The sequence below is a fragment of the Mixophyes fleayi genome, chromosome 4 (genome assembly GCF_038048845.1).
Source record: "Mixophyes fleayi isolate aMixFle1 chromosome 4, aMixFle1.hap1, whole genome shotgun sequence".
Lineage (NCBI taxonomy): Eukaryota > Metazoa > Chordata > Amphibia > Anura > Limnodynastidae > Mixophyes > Mixophyes fleayi.
The window spans coordinates 72144203-72169789 of record NC_134405.1 but is presented as its reverse complement, the minus strand read 5'-3'; the positions used below and the strand labels follow the sequence as shown (position 1 = coordinate 72169789).

At 40.1% G+C, this 25587-nt stretch overlaps 1 protein-coding gene across 3 annotated transcripts in view; it reads left to right on the top strand.

Moving 5' to 3' along the window:
• Window positions 1–25587, top strand: part of TACR1 (tachykinin receptor 1) — a 155817-nt gene that overhangs the window by 70909 nt on the left and 59321 nt on the right. For all 3 annotated transcript variants that reach the window (XM_075207444.1, XM_075207443.1, XM_075207442.1), the window contains exon 2: window positions 11183–11380. In XM_075207444.1, the coding sequence (XP_075063545.1) occupies window positions 11183–11380 (198 nt within the window). The remainder of the gene's footprint in view (window positions 1–11182; window positions 11381–25587) is intronic.

Genomic DNA, 25587 nt, shown 5'->3' with positions numbered 1-25587 from the left:
AGGAGCCAGTGCCCAGTGTTCATATCATCATTGACTTACTGACTAAAGCTATAATTAGACATATCTGCATCTACAGACTCTGCCAAGTAATATCGTAGCTAATTAAGATGTCTATAGACAAGGTGAGCCTTTTGGTTGCAGTGAAGCCCCTGTAGTAAAGCCTATGCTCTAACATCCTAGTATTTAAGCTGTTTTGGGTTTGATCATTTAGATTATTCATTATTTCCAAAAATGAATATGCAGCAATTAGTCTTATGTCCATGGAATCAAGGAAACCTCACATTGGAAATGAACTTACAGCTCTCTTAAACAAGCAGTCATTTTTTCTGCAGGATGTTTATATTTGTATGACAATTGTAATATTTTAGGTATTATTATCTTGACAAGTTGTCAAACTTGTTCAGGTAAACTACAAAGTAACATCAATTTTTTTTGACAATCTTGAACTAAGATTCTTCCCCCATCACTTTTACACAAAGGGACAGTCTGCTGCTAGGGGTTTAGTTCAGTCATTTTATAAACACAATGGTGGGTAGAAGGATTACTTTTTGAGGACAATAAAAATGCCATTCAATAACTCATAATTCTTCTACCTATTATGAATGATAGTTATGATTTGCATATCATTAGTCTCTTACCCCCCTGTTTATCATGGCATAGATTTTCTATTTCCGCTTATTTTATTGCCATTTAGCTAATGTATTGTCACTGCTATTTACCCGTAAAATTTCGCAGAGGTAGCCGAGCGATAGAAGAGTCTTCCTGCTTCGCCAGGCAGTCTTCAATGTATATCCGCATGCATGGCCCAGCTTTGTCGACAGCTCAAACTTTGGCTTCCAGTTCACTGTCATCAAAAAAAATAATAACTAAAATGTTTAAAAATATTTTACTTAATTTTTTTTTTTTTTTTAAATGAATCTGCTAAGAGAAAATGGTTTATTTAAATAAATCAAGCATTTTCTCTATGTATAGTATTATCCTGAGATGGCGATAGCGATGAGAGGGCTGCGGTGTTACCTGTACCGCAGCTGTCCATAGTAAGTAAGCGGGAAGGTTTCAGAGGGAGAAACCCGGCAAAGTCCTTTATGTATTGAGAGAACACCCGTTTTTGATGGAGAAAGAGTTTATCTCCAAATAATAAGTAGACACCTTAACCCTTCTGGAGATACCTCCATTACCACATTCCAATAATCCCCTAAAACATTAATATTGACTTATTGATGCATTTTTTTCTAAAAAAAATTGCAGCCATTTTTCTCAAGTGGACAAAAGTAATACTTTGGTTTCTAGGACTATTACATACATGGAGCTTCACTTAGAGTTATGGAGAATCCAGCTATGAGGGAAAAAGCTATATAATAGTTTTTTTTTTCTATACTGTAATTTACAGTTGGGCTAAGATATGACCCTCTCTCTAATTGTACATGAGGCCCTCTATGCCAGTCTGTTTCTTTCCTCTCATTCCAAACATATTATACATGGAGAATGACCACTAGAGGACTGGCACAGGGAACATGGAGGCAGTCCCCCCTGTGGACTACTCTTGTATTTACAGATAAGGGATGGCACTTAGTAGTTGACAGAGCTTCCTCTAGTGCTGCATATGGTGAACACAGTAATACAAAACTGTGTTTTGTTTTAAACAGTGGCATCAATTATCTCATAATTAGTGCTATTCACTGAAGCTGTTAATTGATGCACTTTGGACTGTGTTTGTTGTCACTATAACATTGATGGAAAAATTTAACACTGGCTTCCTAGTTGTGGGTTTCGCAATATGCTGTATCTTTTACTCATATTTTCCAAACTGTTCAAAAAAATATTTGGTCTTAAGTGATACAATGTGATTCCCCAACGACAAAATACAGAGCAATGAATTGTCCCAGTCAATTCCAGATCTACTAAAAAGGGCCAAATCCGTTAGCAGAGAGGTGCCACAGTAGCATCAGGCTGTGTGTTTCCATGTTTAATTTCTCATTAGCATAATTCATCATCACCATTTATTTATATAGCGCCACTGATTCTGCAGCGCTGTACAGAGAACTCACTCACATCAGTCCCTGCCCCATTGGAGCTTACAGTCTAAATTCTCTAACACACATACACACACACAGACAGACTAGGGTCAATTTTGATATAAGTCAATTAACCTACTAGTATATTTTTGGAGTGTGGGAGGAAACTGGAGCACCTGGAGGAAACCCACGCAAACACGGGGAGAAGATACAAACTCAACACAGAGAAGTCCATGGTTGGGAATTGAACTCATGACCCCAGCGCTGTAAGGCAGAAGTGCTAACCACTAAGCGACTGTGCTGCCCCATGTTAAAGTGTGCATGAACACAGCTACTAGGGAACCTTGTGGTAATTGAATCTGCCCCATAAACTATAAATGCTGCAAAATGTAAATTACAAGCACTATGCTGAATGGCATTCCTTAGAATGGCAGAGCAAAATAGAAACTTGGAGATTCTATCAATGAATCTTTGTGTCTCTACCAAACACCTTGTTCCTCCATGAAACTTGTTTTGCGTGAAATTTCACTAATCTTTATTATAGACCTGGATTTTAAAATAATACTTGCTTTCCAAATAATGCCCAGGGCATGGGATGATGAGCTCTTCCATGCAGGCCCGGCGCTCCCATTAGGCAAGGTTAGGCACTTGTCTAGGGCGCCGGGCTCTGGAAGGCACCTGGAGGGCGCCACAGATTAAAAATTTCTTTAAAACTGTACGGCGACCGCTGACCATACCTGTCACAGCCGCACAGCTTCACATACATCCACAGGGAGGGGGAGAGGGACTATTGCTCACCACCACCGCCTCTGCTCCGTCTCCTCCCCTCCACTCACTGACTGACTGTCAGGCATGACATCATCATCACGGCCCGACAGTGTCAGTGAGTGGAGGGGAGCAGACGGAGCAGAGAGGAGGCAAGTTAGAAGCAGGTAAGAAAAGACGCACATTTTCAAAATCGGCGCCCCCACCCTGTACACTTACACACTATTTTGTAAGTGTGCTGGGTGGGGGTGCCGATTTTGAAAATGTGCCGGGCAGGGGGCGCCGATTTTGTAAATGTGCCTAGGGCGCCACGGACCCTAGCCCTGCTTCCACGGATCTTTGCCCCTCGATGTGTATAGTATCATATATTTAGTAATTGCACAGGACACGATAGGGAATCTTAGTATCGCAATATTGTACACAGTGGTACAGTACAGGAGACAGCAGGCTACTTACAAATACATACGGACTAAGCCATTGATGGGCTACGTGAAATGGCTGGATGGTCGCTTGTGCTGCTTTCCAGCCTTCAAAGGGGCCGTATAGCGGATGAGGGAGAGCACAATGCAGACCCTCCTGCTCTCTGCATGGTGCAGAGGAGGTCACGTGACACAGAAGTCATCTGACCCCGTTCTGATAAAATCCTGAGCACCCGGCTGGGGCAAAGCAGGTGGAGTCTTGGCGGGCCACCTGTTGCCCACCGCTGGTCTAAGTCATCAATTTATTTTTTTATTGAATTGAGGAGCCTAGATGTACTGTTTATCCGTTTTTATACTCTCAGATATTATTATTTCAAGAATCCTACTATGTACATGCCATAAATTATGATACCTTTCTACTCACAGCAACCTTTGTTGGTGTGGTTAGGTTCCTGTCTATGGGACATTCCTTGTCCAGCCTGTGCTGATTTATTTTCTGGCATTGCTCAAATGTGCACTTAACCCATAACGACCAATCAGCAATTGTTTTTTATCTGCTCAGTGCACAATAAAAATGAATGTCTAATTGGTTGCTATGATTTAGTGCATATTGGCACCTTTTAGCAATATTAGTGTATTGTCCTTACTGTGGTTATGGAGTGCCTTGTGCTACCATTTGTTATATTGTGTGTAGGGCGTAGTCTGAAAGACAAGCAGTTATTTATTTATTTTATGTTCCACAAGCAGCAGAACACTTTCTGTGCCATGTGACATTTGGGGCATGTTCTGACCTGTTATATAGGAGCTGACGACTGTACCTTTAAACCAATAATAATACTCTGCACAATCCCAGGATTTATCATCAGCAGGTGATATCCAGGTGATACTGCAGTGACCGAGCATTGCAAGAGGTACAATGCACTCTGACCCTAAAATTTAATCATTTTTCAAATAAAGTCGAGTGCCTACTGACAGCTTTTGTTTTCTCCCTTCGTTTTCCTGTGCTGTCCTCAATGTAACAGAAAGCTAAACTCATTCTTAATGATTACTAACAGGTTTACTAATGACTTTTTCCTCTCTTCTGCCTTGTTGGAATTGCAGGTTTCAGCTTCAAAAGCCAATTGTTGGCAAACGAAACAATTACTTAAGATGTGGAAACTGAGACTAACTGTTCTCGGGGTAGAATAAAAAGAGTAGGTTGCTAATAAATGTAGGAGCTTTAACTATTTTTCTGCCATACATGTCATTGTAGTACTTGTACCCAAGTACACCTTCAACCTTGACCCCGTTTACAAGCCAGTGGCTCAAAACTTGCAGCTGGTGTCACTATTATGAGGTCAAGCACAGAGTTGGAAAGCAAATTGTCTTCCATTGTGGGCAGCACTGTGACATTTGGTTAGCATTGCTGCACTGCAGAACTGGACTCATGGGTTTGATTTCGGCCATGTTATTATCTGCATAGACCTTGAATATTCTTCCCAGGTTCGCGTGGGGTTTCTCTGGGTCCCATACCTTCCAACATGTCTGTCCCTGGCTGCAGGACAGGGGGCGTGGCCATGCTGCAAAAGGGGCATGGTCATTGGTTGGCCATGTCACCAGAGTTCTGCACTAGGCTGCCCATTACATACCTCCCTTCCCCCCAGCATTTCCACCCAGGAGGACAAACATGTCCCCAGACTGGTCAGCAGGACAGAGCCCTGAAATCATGTCTGTCCCACTAAAATCGGGACATTTGGGAGTTATGGGGTCTCACGGTTTTCTCCCACAGTCCAAAAACAGAACGTGGATTAATTGGCTTCTAACTAAATTAGGTGTAGATGAATCTATATTCTGTGATTATACAGTGCTGCGTTATATAAAAGGTAATAACAATAGCTGCAGGATTAGTACAAGGGTATACTGAACTATGAACACGATACCAAAATAAGTATTTGTTTGTGGAATTGTATATTAAAATCATCAGAAGGGGTAAAAAGAATGCATATGTGAAGGAGTTGCTATATAAGTTTACCTGAACTATATTCCACCTCAGATGTGGCAGGAATCAGTCTTTTCCATCATTCAATCATTAATCTCTTCAACAAAATTTCTTACAGCATATAGGAGCACATAATGCACCATCTGCATAGGTGAGGATGGGCTGCTCCATACCTCCCAATAGTGTGATTTTATCAAAACTCTCCCAATTTTTGAATGGAAAAGGGGTGAATCTGGACAGGGCACATTTTCTGGTGATCTTGCATATTTACATTTTGGAAGGTAGGGGGCTTGTAAACTCCCATAGGATGGCAGGCAAAATGTGATACTAGAAAGACAAATAAAAGATAATATCAGACGCTAAAAATCATTAAGAGAAACAGCACACGGAATGGTCCGCAGCTCCCTATATACAGATATCTGATTCTGTAAATCACAACCAAAGCAAAAAAATAATCAGAGAGCGCTGAATACAAACAGTGTTTAATAATAAACCAAACAATTGTACATAAATAACTATAAAATCAACAAATATTCATCAGATAATTAGCAATTAATCATAAGTTAAGGCACATAGGAATCCTGGATAGAACATGTGGAAGTTATTGTAGGAAATGGATCACTGGGAAATGAATCCACATTCTCCTGACTAGGACTAGAGGACAACAGTCAAGTAGTGAAATTGCTGTTTAGCATGCAGTCAATGCAGCAAGTAATTAATATAGGAAGTAATTAGATGCCTGTCCCACCAGATAGCCGCCACGGGATTGGAGAGTTAATATACAAATGTCCCAGTATCAATCCTGAAATAACCACAATCCACTTTAAATTAACTAACCCCAGGGTTAAGATGTAAACAAACAGGGATCCAAAGTGCCAATAAGATGTAAATAATGCACTGACGCGTTTCTCTGTGACTCTATGGTTTGTGGTGATCTTTTCACTTCTGCAGTACATCTGAGTTTGAAGCTTTCAACAATATTGCACAAAAGTAGTGTACAACATTGTGCCGACCTATAAAAGTATGGGAAATTGCGCATATTTAAATGTGCTGCTCCACTCAATTCCTGCTCTTTGTAAACGATCCCCTCTCTACTCAGCTCGGTGTAACCATCCCTCACATAGTGGCTGGCTGAACCCAATATAGTCTATTAATTCACTATGACCCATGACATTACAGATGTGATGTGATGTGACTGGTTCTTAAGGAACTGTGAGCTGCATTCTCTTGAACAATGGTTTAGCCAATAAAATGGCTACTACACTGTATGTATCGTAGAGTGGTGTCCTGGGGCACTAGTGTGGTGTGGAGTCAAATCTAAATTAAGGGGGTTTGGTAATGCATATTAGTAGGAGGGCAACATCTATAAAACAGAAGAAATACACATTTGACCGACCAGGCATCTGTGCCAAGTACAATAATTACATCACAATTATACATCTCTTGACTAAACCATAGGGCATATGTGGCATCTATATCCCAGAAGGGCTGTCATTAAGATTCTGTGGTCAAGAAAGATAAAATTTCCCAAACACAACCTTAAGCGCCAGAAGTAAAATTTGCCCAGCAAGATCTAGTATACCAGCAGTATGATATGCCAGATGTAATCTAAACTGCCACAGAGAATGCCCAGAAGATCTAATCTGCCAGCAGGAATACCAAGCAATGTCATGTGCCATTAAGAATGCCCACCCCAATCTAACATGTCAGACCACACCCAACATGGCATGCTACAATTTTCATTGCCCGGCAGTATCTGAAATGCCTAACAAGCTCTAATATACCAGTATAATACAGTAATATGCAGAGTAAGATGCTCAGTAGTACTAATGTTCAATAAGAGCTCAGTAATGTGCCTCTTAGTAGCAGTAATGCCCATTAATAGTAGTAATGTCCAAAAAGATGTGGTATAAACATTGCTCAATAAGATACCCATTAGCAGTAGTAATGCCCAATAAGAGGATCATTAATAAAACTACTGGTAAGTTGCCCAAGTTAAATCTCAATAACCTTGGACATATCCCAGCACTGTAGTACATACTTTGATGATCGAGATGTTTTTTCCGTCCTACTGAAGTAGTTGCACTAATTAGTGCATTACTTGTCACTTGCTTTCTTTATGGTGCTATGTGTGTTTTCCCATATTTGGTAGGACTTGCTACTTGTTTACAACCTTTCTATTATCAATGAATGTGTTTTCATTATAAATCTAAACTAGCTTTAAGCTCTTTTCTCCCACAGAAAGAGGGACTGCAGCTTCAGTTTACAGAGTAGACTCTGTGCTGTATCTTTTAATCAATACACCATAGCTTTAAAAAAAAAAAAAAAAAGAAAAGTTCACTTAACCTCAACTTTACACAGCAATCAGTATCCATATCTCACACTGATGAGACATACTAAGGGTGAAGTAGTCAGATACATGTTGACATAACATTTTTGGTCTTCACGCATAGGGTTTAAAGGAAGAAACAGAAGCGTTCAATTATCCTTGTTTATGTATAGTCTATGATGTATTTTTATATCAGTTATATAGAATCATTTGTTTTATTTATTGTTACTGAATAATGACATTCTCTATCATCGGGGTGGGATTTCCCATTATACCATTAGATTGTTAGCTCCTGGGTTTCATGTGTTTTATTATGCACAGGATTTCTTTTGATAGGGTCAGAATGTAAGCTCTTAGCAGCAGGGTCTAATATTGGAGATTTTTACATGCTGTTCCTAAATATCTATATCTGTGAGTCAATGAAGCACAGTGTGAGCCTAGATTTCATGGTGCTTATTTATGGATATTGTGTCCCAGGTTTTATGGAACAGTTCTATTTTATCCAATTTACATAATTACCCACCTTTAATTGAAATGACGGGTATGAAAGCCATGCCATGAATTCTAAGTAATGATTCGGTCTGTAATTAGTCTGTTACAGCAGTCAGAAAGGAATGTAATTGTTATACAGTTGCAGTATGTAAAGATTGTTGCAGCATACCAGTAGTATCTCTGAATCTGAAATGTGAGAGCAGTATATGTGGTATATTTATTACACAACCGCAATTTTTGGTCATTAATAACATCTCTTATCGCTGCATATCACAGCGTTAAGAGATGTTTTAGAGCTATCTATCATAATACTCATGCCGTGACAGCACCTCCGGAGAGTGACTGTCCCGGGGAAGAGTGCATAACAGTGTGAAATAGTCATTGTGTAGCCATCAGTCAGTACATGAACACATAGTCATTAGTGACAGGAAGAAAGGGAGGAGCGTTCAGTCTGCGGGGGAGGGATCAGAAGATCCCTCCCTGGCGGTGCTTTCACTATAGGGAAGAGCTGTGACGCCATCTTCAGAGCAATCGGAGACGAGCTTGGAAAGGCTAAGCTGTGATCTCTCCAATGCACTATCATAGACTTTTCTCTTTCTGTTTAATTGTATTAAGCTGTGACGGAACTACTGGAGGGGGTGCTGCTGGAGGTAAGGAGGGCCAGGCAATGAGTAGTCACCCTCCAGAGGCTCCCACTCTGCTCTTATAAGCATGCTCTGGTGGGCGGAGTATGCTCAATAAAGTCTCAAACATGGCTTCACTGCATATGTGCCGACCTCTGCTCAGAAGAGTAGAGTGATGGACTGGAATTACGGGGCATGCCACCAAATTTTGTTATGAGACACGTCCATGTCATGTTCCGCCTCCCTTATTATTTGTGTGTCCATATGCATGTAAGTAAACATATATTTTGGCTGAACACACACACACTCTGTGACACTAACAGGAATGTATTTTATACACCAGGAAATGACCAGGTTACTTACAGTAGTGTCCTCTATTGTAATAAATGTCACACAAACACATCTGTAAAGAGCAGATGTGTTATGATGAAGACCTTCATGTCCACCTTCTCTTGAAACCCCAATCCATTGAATGGGTGGCACAGTGGTTAACATTGCTACCTCATAGCGTTGGGGCCTTGGGTTTAATTTCAACAAAAGTACTATCTGTGTGGAGTTTCTCCAAATGTGTGTGTGTGTTGGGGGGTTTCTCCCAGAGTCCAAAAAATATACTGGTATGTGAATTGGCTTGGCAAAATGTCCCTAGTGTTTTTACTCTTGTAGTATAATAAGTCAGCACTCTATATAAGTGTACTAAGCAGAATAATAATAGTGTGTGTGTTATAGAGAATTTAGACTATAGGCTCCACTGAGGCATGGACTGATGTGAATGATTAAACATTTTCTGTAAAGCGCTTTGTGATATGCTGAGGCTATATAAAGGTTAATATTAATAGGATGAGTGTAAGAGACTAGGGACCTGATTAATGAAGGAAAGTTAGGCAAAAGTAAGTAAGGCAAAACTATGTTGCATTGGAGAGGGAGGTACATTTAAAATGTGATGGCAGATTTATATTTGGGGTAGGGCATGTTCTAGATCAACTTTAAATTTCAGTGTACAAATAAGCTATCAAGTATTGATGTGCTACATGAAAAAACAGTCAGTATTTCAATTATGTGCAAAATAATAAGCTAATTTGCATCCCTTGCATTGTAACATGGTTTTGTCCTGAAAACTTGAGTAAGAAAACTTTGCTTAACTTTTCTTAATGAATCAGGCCCTAGATGGACAAATATTAATTCACCAACGACACATGATGGTTAAGTAAACTGTAAACTCATATAAGCATGCATACACATGGAGCAGGCTCTACTGCACTGCTTCACTTTCTTGCAAAATATTTAGTGACAATTAACAGTATTATACTGATTGTGCAATTTTGTAGGACATTCGTTGTCCTGTTAAAGTGACCAAAACTCAAATGAGAATGGTCCTAATTGTAATCACTTACCTGGTGGCAATTACTTGTTCCACATATCTCAACATGGTATTTGATACCCCGAAACAGTACCAGTTTGTGCATGACAATTTCCTGATGCAAAATGTATGTGTAGGGGGTATCGGAGTGTGCCTGTGGCAGATTGGGGTTGCCATAATATGTCCAAATCTTGTAGTAGTGGGAGGTATGTATTCAGGCATAAAAACACTTCCTATGGCTTATGGTTTTGATGGATTTTCCATAAACACCACTGTACAGAATGTGAGAGGATTACACAAGACCCAGCCATTTCTCTCATGGTTTGTCATGTACCCTTTAGTCACAATATTGGGCCTACTAGTCACCTACACCCAGTGGAGGAAACCATTTTGTGGGCGGAACCAATTTTCACAAGAATTCATCTTATCCATTCTCAAGGAACTAGTGATATCACTGCGGAAAAGAACATTTTCTGTCTCAGGCCTCAGCACTGTCTCTAGTTCAAAGATTACTGATAGGCTCAATATAGGTTCACCCAAAAAAAAAATGGCCGGCTCCACTGTGTGTATGTGACCAAGCAAAAATAATATTTCAGCAATTCACATATTGAGTGATACCTATGAGTAAACTTCCTGTGTTTTTATTCACAAATCTATAAAATGGCTAAAACCATTTATTTCTGAAGGGTTTTGCTCATCTCTGCTCCTTGGAATACTTTGAAATGTAAAAGCCATTTAGCAGCGCTGGGGTCATGAGTTCGATTCCCGTCCATGACATTATCTGTGTGGAGTTTGTATGTTCTCCCCGTGTTTGCGTGGGTTTCCTTCCACACTCCAAAAACATACTAGTAGGTTAACTGGCTGCTATGAAATTGACCGTGTGTGTGTGTACGTGTTAGGGAATTTAGAGTGTAAGCCCTAATGGGGCACGGACTGATGTGAGTGAGTTCTCTGTACAGCGAATTAGTGGCGCTATATAAATAAATAAATGATGATGATGATGAATGTAATATTTTACGTAGAAAACACTATGGATTGTACACCTTTCAATGCAAAAAGAAAATTCTTTACAGATACTTTATGTTATCCCACATGGATGGTACAGCCTGGCCCAACAATCTGTTGCTTATTGATACAGCATCTGTAAATCAATAATCAACCACATTTGCACCATTACTATACCTGTTTCTATGTACCTTTACAGGTATATGGCTATCATCCACCCGCTCAAGCCAAGGCTATCTGCTACCGCCACCAAGATTGTCATCGGTGTCATTTGGAGTTTTTCCTTCTGCCTGGCCTTTCCTCTGGGATACTACGCGGATGTGGGCTATATGCAAGGTCGTGATGTGTGCTACCTGGAATGGCCTGGCTATGAATTAGACCGGAAGTATGAAAAAATGTAAGTGTGAAACATTCTCAGAAAAGTTTTTTGTTTTTTTTTAAATAAGTTTATTTTATTTTTAGTGCTGCCAATCGGCATTAATGTGATTTGAGAACTGTACAATCTGGTTCGATTAGCATCAAATCAAAATAATAATAATTTGACACTAAACTAGATTAAGGGAGGAGGGCCCACTTGTCTCATGGGGCCTACAGGACCAGGGATGGACCATACAACACTTCCTTTCCAGAAATAGGTGCTGCCGGTTCCTCTATGCCTCACAGCCCTTCTGCAGTGAGCTACCAAGGAGAGAGCATAGAACATAGAGGGTGTGGTTTTTTTTGGGGTTTTTTTTTTCTTTATTGTTGTTTTTTTTTTTTTTTTCTCTCTATCTCTCCCTCACTCTGTCTCTCCCTCCCTCCTCCTCTCTCTCCCCTCCCCCACTCCTCTCCCCTCTCCCTCCCTCCCCTCCTCTCCCTCCTTCCTCTCCTCTCCCCTCGCCTTCCCTGTCCCTCTCTCTCTCCCTCCTCTCCCCTCTCCCTCCCTCCCCTCCTCTCTCTCTCCCTTCCCTCCCCCAACCCTCCTCCCCCTCCCCCTCCCCCTCATCTCTCCCCTCCCCTTTCTCCCTCCCCTCCCCTCCCCCCCTCCTCTCTCCCTCTCTCCACCCCCCCCTCCCCCCCCCAAGGCACTAATAAAAATAAAAATCTAGAGTTGTTTTTCAAAGTAGCACAAAAACAAACGACAATATTTGGAAATGGTCTATCGTCAATAGGGTAATATGATTTTGAAAGTAAATAAATGAATATCTCTTTAATTCTTGCTCACCAAAGCAAAACAAAAGAAACATTAAAAACATTACAGACCTCCCTCAGAATGTACTGCACATTTCTGGGACCGCAATCTAATGCACAATCACTGCAGAATATACCAGCATTATAGGCTTGCTACAGAACCTAGATGTATCCATATTCTAGCAGTGTTCATTATTTTGAGCACACCCAATATAAGAGAATAAAAACGGTGCCCAGATCACTCCATGGATGTGAGTTTTATTAAGTCTGCACTTTATTCACTGCAACAATACCCTTATCCACTATTACCAACTGGCCTCTGTGTGCAGGCCTGTTCAAAGAGGAATCCTGGCCTACCATGCATCTTTATTAATGGCTCATTGAAAGGCAGGTTTGCTTATTGCTCTGCGATATTAAAGCAATAAATTACATTTTCTTCCCATCTGTTTGTCACCTACCATCTACAGCTCTATTTCCAAAGACAGAGTAGTAATCCATTACACAGGCCCAATAAATATTGCAGTAGCACTGGGAATTGTTTATGGAGTAGAAGGTAGATTGTTCATGGTATAGGCTACACACAGTATATGTTACACCAGAGACAGGCAACCTGGCTTTACAGCTGTTGTGGGACTTCAAGACCGGCACTGCCTGTGAGCCTAGCCTGAGGCTGACCGCCCATTCAGGCACTTGAAGTTCTACGCCATTAAGAACCACAGGTTGCCTACTATGTCTCTGTGTTACACAAACATATGTCTGTCAGATGGATTTTACTGTGGAAAGAATTGTACTAAACAGAGGTTTTCCGTGGTCAGAGCCACAGCAACATACCACGTTCCTCATTGAATAATTAGGCCACACGCTTGTTTCACTCAAACTACACTTATATCCACCCATGCCACAGCTATTACTAGGGAGGTTTGTTTAAGAAAAATGCATGAAAATGTTGTTGTTTTTTATAACAAAACCAATCCGCAATAAATATGCATTTTAACCCTGCTGTGCACATTACTGTGTGTACCAGTCCTGAATGGTTTAATTCAAGTGGAGCTACAATAGAAATCACATGCCAGTAGATTTAAATAGATTCCAAGCAGCTGCATTGAAGCATGTCATATCGGCGACATCTGCATGTACATTAGTAGACTGCAATGACCACCATTGACCTTGGCTATAATGTCATTTTTCAGCATTTTGAAATCTACTTCAAACAGGTTTATTATTTATAAAGCCTGGAGATTAGGATAGGAAAATAGAGTGAGAATTGCCTTCAATGTACTGAAAAGGAGGATTTGTACTGTGCATCTGGGCACTATTGTCAAAGAGGGACATTTCCAGAAACAAATTTGTAAACTCTGGAATTGTCTGTATAAATTGTAATACAGAACATTTCAGCAGGTTACCTTCGAAGATGGAGGCCGATACCCATGGTGGCCACCCAGAATTTCAGGCTCTGGTGCAACAGCTCCCATCCCCCCCCCCACAACCTGTGCATGCTGTCAAGGGATGGGGGAGACCGTGTGGACAATCTGAGGCTGTGCCCTCAGCTTTGGGAGAAGCCGGTGTTGCACACGCAGCCTAGGAGGGGTGTGTCTGTCCGGACCAATAAGAAGCTACACACTCACTTTACCCCACCCATAATTCTGGTCAGATGGTGCTGTATATAGATGATGCCCCTATCAATACCGAGATGCAGATGTGTATACTTATCCAAGACTGCTTCACTAACAAGGGAACTTAGTTTAGCGATCTGCTTTACTAATTCCTGAATTGATAAATCAGTTTACAAAGTTAGTTCTCTGCCTCTGTTTTGTGAATCTGAGTGAGTCCAAGCACATTTTCCAGAGTGATCGCACAAACAATGACAACAAGTATACATATGTCATGTTTGCTAGTTCATAAAAGCCATTCATATTACTTCCCACATTGTTATATGAAAATCAGTACATTATATACCACCCCACTGGCCCACCCAAAATCATGACACCACACCCCCCAAATAGCAAGACCCTGTATCTTGTTTGTTACAGAACTCAGGATTGTTCTACCAGAGAAACAGGTGTGAGTTCCATGTTCCTCTGGGTGCTAAATGCGTTAAACAACTGTTAGTGTCAGTTCCCATTAATTCTCAGGTAAACTCAGAATCCATTGTAGCAGTCATCCATATTCACAAGTCAGCATGAATCCCAATAGAAGATTAGATGTGAAAGGCCCTTGTCATCATGAAACCAGTCTGCATTTTTTCCTTTTCCTTTTTGACAGTGGAAATCTTGCACAATCAAAAAAAGATTTGTACTCCTTATTCAGCTGATCCTCAGTCTTGGCACATAGCTATCATGTATGTAAGGAGGATTTTATAGAGGAGCACTGAGTGTAAGGGGTTCAGCTTACATTTAACCCCCTTCATGCTTTGCAATGTGTTATCACTTACGATTATGGTTAGTACTCAGAATCCCGTAGCCCGTTACTATGTATGAACGTTATCAGTTTTGACATTATCTCAATGTGGTGAGTGGTTCATATATCATTATACCCCCAGCGTTTGTCATCCTCAACGTTGATCAAAAAAAATAACACTGTAAATTCTCAGTGACCCATGTCATGCACTCTGTGTTCATATCATGTGTGATTTATGTGTTATTGTGAGCAGCTCGTACATTGTTCAAGCAGCTGCACCTTAATCTAGAGGCAGAGCAATTCACTCAACGTTTTCATATATTACACCTGATATTGCTATCAAAGACCAGCGGTATTATAAATAGGTAACTGCTTCATCCACAGTATCTTTATTTACCATCAATCACTCTTCTCTCTCCATTCAATCCTACATACTGTAAAAATTAAAGTTATAGGTATCTTGTGTTAGTACATGTTTAGTCCCACAAGTAAATAAATGAAAATAATTCCAGAATATCACCTGTAGTAGGGCAGGTGATAGGTGTTAGTGGCAGAACAATGTATACAGATATAGGATACTACATCTACTCAACATGTCCTGACCATCGGCCATTACCACCATACGATCAGTGGTGGAGGGAGGGTGTATACAGTGGTATGCCGTACTTCTACTGCCTTCATTGTAACGCTATGAAATTCCATTCATTTACATTCCCATTACATTTTTTCATACCGCCACTTCTCCTACTGCCTTCATTGTAATGCTATGAATTTCCATTCACTTACATTCCCATTACAATTCCATTCCGCCACCTCTAAATTTCCATTTTGACCACTGTATATTATATCACATTTTATATAAAGACACAGGACACTACACCTACCCAATGTGATCTGAGCAGTGGACATAATTATAATACAATGATATTACAGTTTGTACAGACATAGGACACTACATCTAAAAACATGATATGACAATTGGAAATTATAATCGCTCTATTACATTTTAAATAATGTTCTTTGATAATGGGTAACAACGTATATAGCATAAAAGATAAGAACTGACACAGAAAAATGCAGCCAAATCAAGGGAGATAGTACTGGCTTTTTGGTTAATAATTAAAACTATTGACCGGCACTAGGAGCAATGTATCTGGGTCACATTGACCAGCCCAGGGACGGCTTGCTATGAGAAAGACTTATTAGAGGCACCTCTAAATTATTACAGAAGAACCCATAATGAGTGGTTTGTTTCAGGGGCTGGTTATAGACAATTGTACAGTGAAAGGGATGTTTTGATAGTAAAGGTATTGACAACACTGTTAATGAAGCAGTACTGCTAGTTCAATACCACATGTGTGTGTACACATTAGAGATGCTCAGGCTTGGTTCCCCGAGAACCAACACACCCGAACTTAGCAGAGCTGAGTCGGCTCGGTACTTTCGCATATCCTTGGAATTGAAAACGAGGCAAAACGTCATTGTTATATCATCAGATCTTGAATCTCGCAAGCTTTGGATTCTATAAGCACTGCCCTCCACGGCGATCCAGCGCCATTTCACAGAGGGACACAGAAGAGGTAGCACAGTTCTTGGCAGTCTCTAGTGCAGTTGGGCAGCATCATAGGTAGAAAAGAAAGAGGAGGGGTAGCAGTGTTCTTCAAAGTCTTCAGTGACATTCAGAAGAGTTCCATTGCTCCATTGCTAATTGTCGTTGCTGAAATTAGAAATAATAGGTCTGTCAGGCTTGGTCTTCTAAATCTGCAGTCACATTGTACTATGTTATATAGGTAACATGCAAAGAGGAGAGCTCCTTTGCTCCATTGCTAATTGTTATTGCTGAAATACAAATAATAGGTCTGGCAGGCTTGGTCTTCTAAATCTGCAGTCACATTGTACTATGTTATATAGGTAACATACAAAGAGGAGAGCTCCATTGCTAATTGTCATTGCTGAAATACAAATAATAGGTCTGGCACGCTTGGTCTTCTAAATCTGCAGTCTTTGTTTGAAAGTTTATGAAAATAATAATGTGAGCTGTGAGCAGGGCCGGATTAACCATAGGGCTAACTGGGCTACACCCCAGGGGCCTCGGGCATCCAGGGGGCCCTTGAAAGTGCTCAGCAGCAGATCGATCTGGGGCGCCCCCGGCGTGATCAATGCTGCCGAGCACTTTCACTGCGGTCCTTCCCCGGAGCGCTGTAGTCTCCTTACTGAGGAGATCTCATGAGTCTCACTCTCACGAGATCTCCTCAGTAAAGAGCGTACAGCGCGCCGGGGAAGGACTGCAATGCCAGGAGAAGGAGGTAAGTGCCTCGGGGGCGGCTCAGCTCACCGGGGGGGCACCTCGGATCACGGGGAGGCCCCCTTAGCCCAGGGGCCTCCATTCCCTTAATCCGGCCCTGCCTCTGGTCAAACTTGACTGCAAATGACTTGAAATTAGTGTTATTGAGGTTAATGATAATGTAGAGGGGGAAAGAAAGCAAAAATATGTGATTTTAGCAAAAAAAAGTGATTTTAGAAAAAAATCCATATCCAGAACCAAAACCAGAACACAGGGGTCAGTGAACCTGGAATGTGGGAAGGCACTTAGACCCACGGATATCTGAGGTTCAGCGGTTGCAATATTTATTTTTAATTGTATATATGAGTAATTTCTGTTTATTCTACAGAGATGAGACAGGATGGAGGTTGGAATAATGGAGAGGTGCAATGATAACAATGTACATCCACCAGGCCATTGTTGGTCATGTGATCAGTGGGATTTCAGCTTCATGGCCACACAGTGAAGACAAATGGAGAGCTAAGTGCTCAGTACATAGATCATGGGAATACTTATGGAAGATGTGTAGCAGAGCACCAGAGAAACAATTGCTATTAGTTTGGATGACATTTGTTCCATTACAATGTTCTGGGAAATAAAGCAGTGCTGTCCCCATTTAATAGGTTGAGATCTTCTCTGTTTAGACTTGGACGGGATCCCGCACAGAGTGGATAGTGTGACTCAGATATTTCAGTGACTGCAGAGATTGGCGACAAAACGGACTCTCACAGACAGGCGCTGGAGCTGCTTTGAGATTGAACACTTTTATTGCTATCGACAAATGTATATGATAAATATATAAAAATATATTTATTACTTTTGCAACACCATATATGATTAATATTGGTGGACATTAAGGAAAACATAGCGATCAATCATATCTTAGATGTTATTCAGGGACGTAACGAGGGCCGTGTGAGAGGGGCAGCAACCCAGGGAACCAGGCTGAATGGAAATGTAATATTTTAGATTAATTTGGTTAAATTGAGGGTAAGGGGGGTGTCAGATTTATTTAATGCCCCAGACGCTAACGTTTCTTTCAGTTTAGGAAATGAAAGCAACTTGTTGCTATGGGCAACACCACCTCTTCCATTACACCAGTTTTCAAAAATGCTAGCCAATATGTTCTCAGGCACAAAATAAAAGTACCGTATTTCCCCATGTATAAGACGCACCCATGTATAAGACGCACCTTAATTTTGGGGCCCAAAATGAAAAAAAGATGTATTACATAAAGTACACTAGAGGAGCCTACAATTGTCACAGAGCACACTGGAGCTTGTAATTTGGTGAGATTCACTAGAGCAGCTTACACATTCAGACCAAAATGAGGCAATGAGCGCTACTGCACAGTCTTGCTGACAAGAGACAAGTCACGTAGACACGCCCCAAGCGTGTCTATGTGACTTGTCTAATGTCAACATGACTGTGCAGCTTTTGTCAGGGAAACACGGAGGAATCTGCAGCGGCGATCATCGGAACTGTCAGTCACGTGACTGACAGCGCCGAGACTGTGGGAGGCGCCTGCAGGACCTGAAGGTCCTTTTGCAAAGTAACGGTGGACACGCTGGAGCTTCTGGAACTGATTAGCGAGGACTCCTCACACCAGATGCCGACTTCTTCAATCAGGTAAGTAGCGCTTGCAGTGTATAAGACGCACCTTTTTTTTAGACCCAAAATTTGGGGTAAAAAGGTGCGTCTTATACATGGGGAAATACGGTAGCTTAGGAAGCCACGTTTGCATGGAATGATGATGGCCTTATAGCATGGTTCCTTGCATAGGAAACAAGAGGCTTTCTGGAACAAATGACTTCTGTAGTACATAGAGCAAATGATTGAAGTGGTATTGAATATAGCAATATTCATTCGGGTGGATACTTTCAATTCTGTACTGTGCCTAATGTGGAGTTGTACCTGCCAACCTGACCCATTTAATCGTGCGATATTGTTAAGATTGATCTTTTCCAGTTTTTTTTCTTATTAAAATAACCTAGGCAGAACTGACATTAAATGAAAATCCTGGAACATCGATATATTGTTTCTCATTATTTCTCCCCAGGTTATTGCAATCCGACATCAAACATGAAAAGCAGGAGCAGAATATTATCAGACAATTTAATGATCCAGGCTGGCAATTATGTGTAATCCCTAGCTATACACATATTAGTACAGTAACCTATTTAATCCCACTAAGCTACATATTGTACCTGCCAATATAACCCATTTTCCAGTTAAATTAACATGGACAGATCTTATTAATTGCTGATACAACTCTTTTTAGACATGAGTTATTAATTGAGCCCAAGTTAAGTTAACTCAAAAAATAAGGGAGCACAAGGAACAGAGTGCTGGGTCCTGGGTAAAATTCATTGTATTGGCAGATAGGGCACTAATACTAAGACCCTATGATAATATGCAGTGGTATAAATTATATTCTATCAACACTTATTGCAGCGATAAGGAATCGACTATCGCCGCAATTTACTAAGAAAATATTGCTGGGGAGCTGAGTGACACTCAGCGGATACTGAGAGGATCTGAAAGCTCAAGCCTCTCCAAGGGGTATATTTTCTAAACTGCGGGTTTGAAAAAGTGGAGATGTTGCCTAAAGTAACCAATGAGATTCAAGCTGTCATTTTGTAGAAGTAAGTGAGAACAAGAATCTGATTGGTTGCTATTGGCAACATCTCCACTTTTTCAAACCCACAGTTTAGTAAATATACCCCCAGTACTTTGCACTTACTTTCTGAGTTAACATGCACTTAACTATTTAATTAATATAAAACACACTTTATTTCAGCCCAGGTTAATTCGGTCAGACTTCTGGAGCAGAGAATTATCTCCCGGATGAAATGGGTTAGGTTGATATATCCGAGACAAGTGAGGACATTTATAAACATTTCTGCAAATGTAATTACTTAGCGCAACGTTAATTTTTTAGTGCACTGCATTTATTATAACTAGGCACACAGGGCTGCTCATCTGAACAGAAGTTGGCGGGCTGTGATGTCATTGGTTATGCATCTCTGTATCTTCCCAAAAAAATGGAGTTTAACAGCTTTTTTTCTCTGCCAGGTAAGGGCTGGGGTGGGGGACATTTACAAAACTGCAATAACATTTTATTTTTAGAGCTGTGGTAATGAGAGCACCATTTCTGCAGATTCCTCTGCTCTGATTTTCATAAATGCCCCCAGATGGTGTTGTTGTAACAGTTAGTTCATGACATGCAGTCAGTGTGCCACGGTCATTTTGCGAGACGCTGGCACCAGCATTGAGATTAAATGATGTGGCAGTCACCAGGTATGACCTGTCAGGTGCTGCTGGAGTGCGTCTGTGATGGAGAGGGGTGTTATGAGAAGCAGTGAGAGCCCTGTGCCACAAGATAACAGATGTGTCCTTAAACATAGCACCAGGAGGAGTAGGTGAGGTCATTCTCCTGCATTTTACATGATTTTTTGATCTCTAGGAGGTAAACAGTTTGAAGTAGAAAGATGAAAGTATAAATGAGTATATTATAGCGTAATACATAATTAATGGTCAGGTAATCTTCATTTACTGGATGAATGCAGTGCTACCACATCATTTTATTTGAGTGTGTGTATCTACTTCTGTCTGTTCCTCATAGCCATGTGTTTATTTATGTATTTAATTGGCCTGGGATACATTAGTAATAGCTGTTCTCTGGGTACAATGGTATCTAGTGCAGAGTGTGACATCATGTCCCATAGCAATGCCTGATTGTAACCCCTAAATCTATCTAAGCAATATATACTTCAGAAATAGAGATAGGGCTGTCATTTGGTAATATGGTGAAATTCATTTCTTTTCATTTTACAAGCATTAGATTGGGAACAATAAGCAAAAACTACAAACAAATGTTTCCTGAAGTCTTCCCGTAATTACTTTTACACAGTAAGTAGATCCCTGAAAATTAACCCAAAATTCCATCAGCAAGGTGTCTTGACTATGGAGATATCAAACATATTTTTATCAGGGTTTGTGATGTTTAATAGTTTGTTTGCTTGTTTTTTACTTTCCCCTCAAAATATGTTTCTTTATTTTTACCAGGGGAGATATTAAGGAGTCACCTGTCACTCCAATAAGTCTCCCATATTTTCCAATGAAAACTAGATTGAGTAGTAACTAGTTCAGCGATTAGATCTATTAGTTTTGTTTTACATGTAAGGTCTGAAATCAGCTCTCCCATGCATTTATCTACCCTGCTAGAAAGTAACTGTGATATAATTTCCTACTACGGCACTAATAACACTAATGATTGCGTGGACACACAAACCATCCACCACAGTTCTTTCACCCAAACCTCACTGACTGTGGCGGTGTGTGCTAGAATTTTGTGGCGCCATTTATATTAGAGATGCTCGGGTGGGGTTTTTTGAAAACTGAGCCCACCCGAACATCGCAGATCTGAGTACCGAGCCGTCGTTCCTGCTTCCTCGGATTTGAATCGAGGCAAAACATCATCGTTGCATTGTCGGATCTCGCGGGTTTTGGATTTCATAAGTACCTCCCTCCCCAGGAGATTTAGTGCCATGGCTCACACAGAAGCAGGGTTCGAAGTGTCTTTGTCACTCTTTGTTCTCCAGTGACATTGCTCAGTGCCATTGCTCATACAGAAACAGGAGGGGTAGCAGTGTTCTTGTCACTCTCCAGTGCCATTGCTCAGTGCCAGTGGTCGCACAGAAACAGGAGGGGTAGCAGTGTTCTTGTCACTTGACAAAAATGACTGGAAATTAATGTTATTGAGGTTAATAATGATGTAGGAACAAAAAAAGGAGCCAAATTATGTGATTTTAGCATTTCTTTCTTCTTGGGATTATACGCCATCAGACTGCAGTTTACACATACACAAGGTTGTAGCTGGTAATGACTTGTAAATTACAGACATGCATTATGCATTTTGTGAATGCTGACTGATCCCAAATTGCCTGTTTTACACAGTATGGTCATTCATGAGCTTAATCTGGTGAAAGGTGTTTAACATACTTAATATATAACACTTTTTTTTATCAGGGAGGGCTGCAATATGTTGTATATAATAACATGATTGCACAAGTTATCTCCAAGAAAGTGCCAATTTTGCAGGATTTAACTTTAAAAGGACCATTACATTTTTATTTTTTAATACTACTAGTCAAAATTTTAATAAAATAATACAATTGTAAAAAAATTATGCAACTGTTTCTACATTTGGCTGTGAACTGTTGCTCATGTGGCATTAAGTGTTCCTAGGCGTACCCCAATCACACCCACTTCTGAATGACTTGACCAACGTTGTCCCAGCTCTATTCACAACCTATAATCTCAGCAAAACGGAAATTTACAAAGTCAGTGGCACTTCAAGAATATATCACAGGACCTACGCACCTCTGAAATGGCCTGTTACATCACAAAACTTAATTCACATGAACATGTAATCTGGAGCCTGTTTCACCCTTGTTTGATCTCCTCAGTACAGGACAGGTCGTTCTGGTCAGCATAGGTGGCACTATAGTGAAGGCTTCACTAAAATTCTGTTTTATTGAGACTTATTAGTGGTTTAAGAGGTCTTTACCACTGTGCATCTCCTGAGTAGTTAGATAGGATCACTAGTTGATACCTGTATTTCAAAGAGTAAGTAAAACCACTATATGACATTAATTCAGACTTATGGATGTGTTACGAGCATTCATGAAATAACTGAAGTGTTTACATTTAACTAAATATGTCCACCAAGCTTCCTTTCACTCCCCTGCAGGAGGTTGGCATATGAAAAGGAACTTGCTTCTGAAAGTCAGCAGGCATTGAGTGAGTGGCATGCTGGCATACTTGCTATTAGGACACCGTCTAAAGATGTGGGAAGAGCTTCAGCTGTATGTAGTGGAGTGGAGAGCAGTGTTCTTTCTAAGATAAGCAGTCCAGAAAAGTTAGAGTTACAGTGGTTCCCAAACTGTGCCGTGGCTCCCTGGGGTGCCGCGGTGATCTCACAGGGAGCCTCGGCAAGGCAGGGAACTTCTTGGGAAATATTTTGGCTTAGGGGTGCCTCGAACTTAGAAAGTTTGGAATCCACTGGCTTGATCTAATGAGGAATCCATCATGAAGGACTGCATGCACAATCTCCTGACTTTCTCTAGCAACTTCAGTTTTTAGCACTATAATTCCCTGATCGCTTGACTCTGAGGGAGCTTTTTAACAGAACTTCAGTGGAATGTCAGGTTTAATACTAAACAATGTGTTATACATTATGATTCGTATCTGTTAATGGAAGGGTTTAGAGGTCCTTTACAGATATAGATCTGATTTTATTTAATAGTCATTTATTATGCATTTTTCAATACTAAACAAAGCAAAAACGGCACAAATTTGCACCTAGAGACAAACCATGTTACAATGCAAGGGGTGCAAACTGATTTATATTTTTGCATGCAAGGAAAATACTGCCTGATTTTTCACGTAGCACACACATACTTGATAGCTTCATTTACAAACTGAAATTTAAAGGACATCCTTATCTGAAATATAAATCTGCCCCCCCCTCCCCGTCCAATGCAATATGGTTTTGCCAAGGTGCAAATTTGCTTCTTCTGTTTTGCTTTGCTCCTAGCTCAGCATCGGGCCCATATTGCTTGACTACATTTGCTATATTTAATCATCTCAGTTGCAGACCATAAACATTGCTTTGGAACAAATGTTGTTAGAGATACATAGCTATCATTATCACAACTGTCATTCCTCAGTTTAAATATGATTGACAAGATGTTTTCATGAAACAAGCCAAAAACAGAAACAAAACCAAATCAACTCAACTGTTAAATTCAGCTCAACTGGTGCAGAAATAGAGAATTGATTTAACAAAAAAAAACCTGCGCTAACCTGAAGTAGAAGAGGAGATAAGACAAAAGATAACAAGAGACCAAGGGCTATATTTACTAAACTGCGAGTTTGAAAAAGTGGTGATGCAACCAATCAGATTATAGTTATCATTTATCTATTACATTCTTCAAAATGAAAGCTAGAATCTGATTGGTTGCTATAAAAAACATCTCCACTTTTTCAAACCCGCATGTTTAGTAAATATGCCCCCAAGGCGCATAGGTATAACATGGCATAATTAATTAAATAGTAAAGGTGCAAAATAAATTACCCTCCAGATATTAATCATGTTTTTCTGACAGAACGAAGGATTTATGTCAGACAGATGCTGTGCATCATTATCTGTCTCTATTTGCTCTAGATTTGTGTACATTATTCTTATGTAGTTACCCATATCAAGCATAGGTTTGCCGATGATCGGTGACTATCACTCACCAAGGCCTTGGTATGGTCGTTTTACTGATTACTTGACTTTCCGTTTTATAATAAACATTATATTGAAGTAAGAGAACTAACGTGAAGAGTTTTATTCAATGTATAGAAGAAGTTGCAATGCTCATATTGAGAAAGGGCTTGTCCCTGAAAATCCATCTTATAGTACCAACTCCCGGGACCAGGTGTAAGTACAGAGACCCCTCCACTGCAGCCACTGTAAACTGTCAGCATTGTAAGTATAACATGAAAACTTTCTACATGGAGCACTACAAGACAAGAGTCATTTCTTTACATTCCCATTCCCAACAGTATAATACAAATTATACTGTTTGAGCATTTCTTGTGTTTTTGGCATATAGAGAGGCAAGATTAGAGGTGTGATGAGACCCAGGATAGCTCAGCGATTGGTTAAGATTAAGGCCTCATACCCAATGGTATTTTGATGCTTTAAAAAAAATGCTAGTAAAACACAAACGGGTTTAAAAAAAATGCTAGTAAAACACAAACGGGTTTGACATGTGTTTGTAACTAGCGGTTAGAGATCACTATAAGCAATTCACCAATGCATTTACCAATACTAAATGCAAAGAGCAGTAAAATGACAGTAGGTGACATTTGAAGACGTACCAATAGAGCCATTTACTTGCATTATCCTAGTGTTAAAATGCTAACGAACCGCATGTAAAAAAAACTCAGTTGGTGTGAGCCCTTAGGCCTGCGATAATGTAAGTTTTAGTACTTTGGTTAATATTAGAACACCGTATAGATTAGAATTACTCAGAACATCTGTTAAATAACGACACACCACTTATGTAAATACTCATTTCTTAAGCCGATGGTTTGGTTAAAACCGCCATCCAAGAGACAGGTCAGGATAGTTTTAATACTTGCTTCTGGATGGCTTGATAGCTCAAACATGCTGTTTGAGGTATTTTGCCATTCAGAACATAGGAGAAAGCACCATTGACATTTAAATTATTTGGGCAATCATTATTTTTTGATTAAGGGGCAAAATTAATATTAATTTATTAGGTAAAAAAATTTCATTATATCAAGGGGACAAATTTATTGAATTATTATATTATTCGGGCACTATGTAATGCCAAATTGTGCAACATAAAAAATTATATCCACCATTAACAATCAGTTAATGTTATTATATATTCTCTTTTCCTTTATAATATAATGCTACAATAGTGTCCCCTTAAAAAAACTTTCCCCATAAGTTAATATTAAACTAATTTTGCCCCTTAATCAATAAATAATGATTGCCCAAATAATTTCCATGTCAATGGTGCTTCCTCTTATTTTCTGAATGGTAAAATAGCTCAAACAGCAGCAGTTTGAGCAATCTCACCTCTCACAACCAACACTTTCATTTAGGCCATTTGGATGGCGGTTTTGTGGTG